The sequence below is a fragment of the Eretmochelys imbricata genome, chromosome 1, assembly GCF_965152235.1.
Source record: "Eretmochelys imbricata isolate rEreImb1 chromosome 1, rEreImb1.hap1, whole genome shotgun sequence".
Lineage (NCBI taxonomy): Eukaryota > Metazoa > Chordata > Testudines > Cheloniidae > Eretmochelys > Eretmochelys imbricata.
In genome coordinates this window covers 12,031,732-12,038,385 of record NC_135572.1, presented here as the reverse complement: position 1 = coordinate 12,038,385, position 6,654 = coordinate 12,031,732, and the positions used below count along the sequence as shown (strand labels likewise).

General features: G+C 56.2%; 1 protein-coding gene across 1 annotated transcript; it reads right to left on the bottom strand.

The window, feature by feature from the left end:
• Positions 1 to 4,295: 4,295 nt before the first annotated feature.
• On the bottom strand, positions 4,296 to 5,420 carry TPBGL (trophoblast glycoprotein like). Its single transcript, XM_077841710.1, has one exon. The coding sequence runs from the start codon at positions 5,418 to 5,420 to the stop codon at positions 4,296 to 4,298; it is 1,125 nt and encodes a 374-aa protein (XP_077697836.1).
• Between the last annotated feature and the right edge of the window lie 1,234 nt (positions 5,421 to 6,654).

The window sequence follows — 6,654 nt, the reverse complement described above, 5'->3', positions numbered from 1 at the left end:
GGGAAGAGGGAGAGTTAGAGACAATGAACTTTTCAGGGATATGAGATGCATTTTGAGGCTGCATATTTGTTCATGCTTCCACAGGAAAACATAGATATGGTGTTATTTTTACAACTGCCCGCTGCACCACAGACATGCCTATTCCTTGTTTCTCAAGATGGTAAAGTAGCAGGCACCTTTAATTTGTTTGAGGGAGTTGGCAGCAAAATTCCTTCTGGTTTACACTGTGTTCAGTGGGGCAGCAACAGGACATTCAATTCGCAGTTCACATAAACGTGTAAAAGTGAGCCTACGGGCCTCATCCTACTCTCCATTTATACATTACACCAGATCTGGCTTCTTTGGAAGCCAATGGGAATTGTGCTACAGGATCTGGCCTGTTGGGCCTGCAGCTGAAAATGAGCCGGGGTCTGCTTAGCTCAGGAACGGTAAGGAGCAGGCGCTGCAGGAAAGGACCACGGTGTACTGGAGGTGTGCACAGCACTCAGCCTTGCTCTGCCCGACTGCTGCTGGTGCTATGAAATCCTTCTCTCTGATGAGCAGGAAAAAATGGACTCCCACATTTTTGGGGAAAAAAAAAAGAACCATTTTTAGAAAATAGAGACTTTGCATCTCAGATCTCTGGCTTCATGAAGCAAGAGCCCTTTGCTCCCACAAACGTTCTGCCTTCTTTATTTATTATGTTCAAAAAGTTACTGGCAGACAGGTCAGGCATAATTAGATTAAACCGTATCGCAAACTGACAAAACCACGTGCAATGAAAAAGCTGCATAAACTTGTAGACATATTTTGTCAAAGTATTAATCTTAGGCTTCTGAGCGGCTCAGTGAGAAAGCCCCATTTATGAAACACAGAGAGAGGCTGACACGTCTAAAAATGGGAGCAGAAAGTTGGGCTTCTAAGTTCATATTTAGGCACCTACAGGAAGAATTTTCAAAAGCATCTGTGTGATTTAGGAGCAAGAGTGTCACTGAAGCTGGCAGGGATTTTGCCATTGTATTCAATAGGAATGGATCCATGTCCCAAGTCTGCAGGGTGCTTTTCACACTGAGCCTGTGATCTTTACTCAGTGCTGTCAGTGAGAGATTTGCCTGAGCAAGGACTGCGAGACTCTTAGCTCCCTATCCTGAGAGCTGTTCTTAGCTCCCTAGCCTGAGAGCTGCTCACTGAAGATTGCCCCCTGGGATTTCAGTGAGGGTCATGTGGCCACCAGGTTTGCCCCAGATGGAGCAACTTGCAGATTTTGGACCTGGATTTGCTAATGCCTTAGAGTAGAACAATAATAATATACATTGCATTGCTTCCAAGCATTTCAAAGCATGCTATAAACAATAAGGGCTGGATCCTGTGCCCAGGGATGTCAGGGGGAGTACTGCTGTTGACTCCATTGTGATCAGGCTTTAATTTATTAGGGCTCGCAACACTCCAGTGAAGTATGTAAATGTTATTATCCTGATAGGACTGAGAGGCAAACACAGACCAAGTTAAGGCCAAAATTTTCAGTCGGGTCGGCTAATTTTGGGTGCCTCCCTTTTAAGGATCCCCACTTAAGAGAAAGCTACAGTTTGATTTTCAGAGCTATGGAGCACGTGCAGCTCCCCTGCTTGCTAGCTGGAGCTGGGGGCAAGGGGGCTCAGCAGGCTAAAGACGTTGCTATACTTAGGCATCGGAGCTCGGAGGAACCCAGAATTATTGGCCACTTTGGAAATTAAGGTCTAAGTCAGGGGTTCTCAAACTTCATTGCATGGCAACCCCTTTCTGACAACAAAAATTACGACATGACCCCAGGAGCGGGGACTGAAGCCTGAACCCACCTGAGCCCCGCTGCCCTCGGCCAATTCCAACGTCTGGTGGGGCCAAAACTGAAGCCCAAGGGCTTCTTCCCCGGGCAGGGGGCCTGTTACCTGAGCCCCACCACCTAGGGCTGAAGCCCTCAGGCTTTGGCTGGGGCTTGGGCTTTGGCCCTGGGCCCCAGCAAGTCTAATGCCAGCCCTGGTGACCCCATTAAAACAGGGTCCCGATCCACAGTTTGAGAACTGCTGGTCTAAGTCATTTGTCCCGGGTCATGCAGCAAGTCTGGGTCAGAATGATTAGAATCCAGATGCTGTGCACTAATCGGTAAACCCATTCTGTTCCCCCAGACCTAGCAACAGCACAGAAGTGTATATGGAACCATCTATTTACAGAGATCACTTAGTACCTAACGGTCTTGCTCTGCAAAACATGGATCATAATAACAACGTTGCTTCAGCCACGACGGATTCAGAAATTATTGCAATAAGCTTTATAGAAAACATACAATGCACTGGATGCAGCGCTCAGTGTATTTGCTCTAGTATATACTAACAGGCGCAGTTCGAAGCAAACCTGTGCAAGATATTGAGAGCCTTGTTTTTTGATAAGATTGCTGAGGCAGTCTACTCTAGATTATAGTCCGTAGTCGGAAACGAGCTGCTTCCATGTGCTTTAGCAACATGCATACAGCCTGCAGGGAAGTTTTGTTTGTTATGCAGGTGCATTATTTTGTGCCTGAGAGAAGTCATAATTTTTGTGGAACAAAAACCATAGTAAATAAATGGGCTCAGCAGATCATATAATTTCTTGTGGGTTTTTTGTTTTCTTTTCCTCCGTGTTTGGAGCAAAAAAAAAAATCAAGTTAGTTTTGTATTTGTTAGAACTATACTAGGAAAGAGAACTGTACACGGTAAAAGTCTGGGCTCCAATAAAATCCAGGAAACAAGTATAACACCATCTAGCCCGTTGCTTTCAGCAACTCACCAAGTAAAAACTCACCCCACGGTCCATGTGCACAAAGTACATTCACAGGGAGTTGTATTCTAGCTTGTTGCAGAAGTTTTTTTTACAAAGGAAAAATTAAAAAAAATCTCCTGGAGTAGCTAGGAGTTCCGTGTGCACGGAGCTCTTCTGTGCATTCATAACTCCCACAGGTCATGGGAGGCTCTTTTGCTGGGGTCAGACTCCCTTCCCTGGACACTGATGGCTGTGATGGTTTTGGGGAAGCATCCTATGGGACGTGGGGAGAGGGTTCTTCTGTTAGGGCAGTGGAAAATGTGCTGTCACACACCCTGGAGGAGTGAAGGGCTTGAAAGGGATTGTTGAGCTACATCCTGTACATTCATATCCCCCTGTGGATTCTGGACGGGAGGGGTTCTTCGGGAGTGATTCCTGCATAGTCCTGGATGGGAGTTAATTCTGCATGGAGCTGGGTGTTTCCTGTACATTCATACTGCACCTCCTGGACCATTGGGGTGGGGAGAGAAGGGCCTCTCAGGGTGGAGCCAGTCAATTCCCATCTCAGGGTTTATTCTATGTGGAGAGTCCTGTACGTTCACATGCCCCTAGCACACTGGTGGGAGGCTGGGTGTGATGGATCCCATGTGGTCTCTGATGCTGGTTATTCATGTGAAGGTGGGTAGCTCTCTCATCCACAATCCCCAGGACCCTTGCGGGGGATGTATTCTCCTGGGGACTGTATGCTGTGCAGTGACCCAGAGGGGTGGAGGGGATCCTGTGCAGTTTTCTTAGTTTTGTAGGAGGGGTGTTACTGTCCTGAGGATGGATCCTGTGCCATCTTGAGTGGGTTGGCAAAAAGCTGTTCTCCGGGAGCTGGGGGCTGGTGGATGGGTGTTTTACTGGCTGTTCCCTGGACGGGTGGGCGTTGTCCTGGGGAGTGGGGTGCCCTCTGGTTGGAAGTGCCCCCTGTCAGGCAAGAAGGGAGAGGAGAGTATTCCCAAGTAGTGGGTGGCTGGGTGGAAGGTAAGTATTCCCTGGGTAGAGGATGGGGGTTGGTGAAGGGTATTCTCCTGGGGTTTTTTCCATGGGTTGGTGGGCAATCTCCTGGGGGGAAGAGTGCCCCTCTGGGGAGTGGGTGGGATTGGTGAAGTGGGGTTTTATGAGATAATCTGTGGGTGAATAGATATTCTCCTGCATGGGGGTATCCTCTAGTCGGTGAATGGATGTGTGGATTTCCTGGATAGTAGTAGCCCGACACACCCCTTGGGCAATGAGGTGGGACCTCCAAGGACTGTGGGTAGTGGGTGGATGGGTGGGATCCCCAAGGGCCAAGGGTGGGGATCCCCAAGGGCTGTGGGTAGTGGGCTGGTGACTAGGAACCCCGAGGACTGGGGGAAGGATCCCCGAGGGCCAGGGTTGGGGGCTTGGGCTGGGATCCCCATGAGCTAGGGGTGGAGGAGTGGGATCCCCGGGGGTGGGATCCCCTAGCGATGCGTGCGGGCAGGGCTACCTGGCGCCGAGGTGGCCCCCCGCACTCTGGCTCAGAGCCCCGAGGGGCTGGCGCTGGCCCGGCGCGGGTCGGTGTCCTGCTCGTAGCGGTAGTGGTAACCCTCCATCTGGTCCCGGCAGGCCTCCCGCAGGTTGTTGAGCCAGCGCTTGATGCCCCTGCGGTTGAGGTACAGCACCATGAGGAAGATGACCCCGATCAGCGCCAGCACGATGCCGAAGAACACGTAGGAGGCGGTCTCCAGCTCCTTCTGCTCGCCGGGCTCTTCGGGCCGCGGCTCCCAGCCGGCCCCCTCGGGCCCCGGCTCCCGGCCGGCCCCGCAGCCCAGCTGCTCCAGGCGGAGGCGCAGCACAGGCGAGCCGCTCAGCTCCCGCGGGGCGGCGCAGCGCAGGCTGCGCGCATCGGGCACCCTCCAACTGGCGTTGCGCATCCAGCCCAGCAGCGGGCGCAGGGCGCAGTCGCAGCGCAGCGGGTTGGAGCCCAGGTAGAGCTGCAGCCTGCCCAGCGGGGCTGACTCCAGCCGGGCCAGCTCCTGGGGGCTCAGCCCCTGCAGCGAGTTGTTCCGCAGATCCAGCTCCTCCAGCCCCTCCGGCAGCGCGGCGCCCGGCAGCGCCCGCAGCCCGTTGCCCGCCAGCTCCAGCCGCCGCAGGCTCAAGTTGCGCAGGGCGCCGGCCAGCGGCTCCTCGGGCGCCTCGCCCAGCAGCAGCAGCGCCTGGTTGAGCTTGAGGGTGCGCAGCCGCGGGCAGCCGCGGAAGGCGCCGCCGGCCAGGGCGCGCAGCGGGTTGTGGCTGAGGTCCAGCGCGGCCAGGCCGGGCAGCCCCTGGAAGGCGCGATCCTCGATGGCCTGGATGTTGTCGCGGGGCAGCAGCAGTAGGCGCAGGTCGCCCAGCGGCCGGCTCCCGTTGCCGGCGAAGGCCGCCCGGCGCAGCACCGTCAGGTTGCCGCCGGCGATGGTGAGGTTGCGCACCCCGCGGGGCAGGTCCCGCGGCGGCTCCTGCAGGCGCACGTAGCTGCACTGGTCCAGCTGCGGCGTGGCGAAGCAGTAGCAGGGACCCGGGCAGCCCTGCCCGGCCTGGAGCAGCGGCGGCAGCAGCAGCAGCATCCCCAGCCACCGGAGCAGGGAGAGGGCGCGGGCGCCCAGCGGCCGCCTCCCTGCCATGCTCCCTGCCTGGGCATCGAGTCCCGGCGGGGGGTGGAAAGCGGCCCCCCCCCCGCCCCGGGGATCCAGCTCACAGCCCTGGCCGCTCAGCGCAAGGCGGGAGCCGGCCGGCCCCGGGCCGCCTCATCTCACACGCGCCGGGCGCCCGCTGCTCAGTGTGGACGCGAGAGACGCGGCTCCCGAAGTGAGAGCGCGGGGCGGGGGTGGGGTCCCGGCTCCCGCAGCCCGACAGCTGCTGCTGGCGCCCGACGCCCCCTGACGTCTCCCTGCACTGGCAGGTCAGCTGGACCGAGGCGGGGAGGGGGGCTCCCAGACCTGCCTCTGCCCTTCGCTGGGGAGGATTAAGCCCTCCCCGCTGGGGAGGAGGCAGCGGGGCGCCCCGCTCCGTTCTTGGTCGCCCCCCGGGGGCCGCGTAATCAGACCTCCCCAGCTCCCTCCTCTCCCGAAACACGCGATCCAGGGGGCACTCTTCGCCTGTGGGGGGTGGCGAGGGAACCCGCGTCCTCCTGCCCCTGCCAGGCGACAGCCAGCGGCAGCTCCTGAAAGGCTGGTTAAAGCCAGGAGTCAGCCCGGCCCGCCCCGCCACGGGCTTTGGGGCGAAGCGAGGCCCCGGGATAAAGATCTCAGACCTGCCCGTTCAGCGGCCGCTTCCGCGCTGGCGCGCCGAGACGTTTCTCTTTAGCCGGGGCTGGCTGTGTTCAAAGTCCGGCCAGTTCCTGGTAGGATTTGTTTTAGCCCTGGCGCGCTGAGGGGGGTGCCCGCTGTTCAGAGTTTCTTTCAGGTCAGCGCTGCCCTGTCTGTGATGGAAAGGGAGGAGAACACGCGTAGCTGGTTAGGCTCTGGAGAAGCAGAGAGAGGGGTGAGTTGTGTGTGTGTGTGTGTGTGTTGGATTGGAGGTGTTTAGCCTGCCTTTGTGCAAGGGGTACTTTCCGTTGTTTAGTTCCCTTTGTGGATTTCCCGAGCTGTGGGCCAGATTCTGCTTTCACATCAATCTGGAGTAACTCCACCGCCGCTCCGTATGGTGCTCTGCCTATCACAAAAAGAAAAGGAGTACTTGTGGCACCTTAGAGACTAACCAATTTATCATGCTCAAATAAATTGGTTAGTCTCTAAGGTGCCACAAGTACTCCTTTTCTTTTTGCGAATACAGACTAACACGGCTGTTACTCTGAAACCTGCCTATCACAGTAACCACACTAGGGGTGCAGGGCACTTTGCAGTTGTAAAGGTTAAG

Bases quoted from the DNA above. Each gene is read 5' to 3' on its own strand.
- TPBGL (XM_077841710.1), bottom strand. From the start codon at position 5,420: ATGGCAGGGAGGCGGCCGCTGGGCGCCCGCGCCCTCTCCCTGCTCCGG.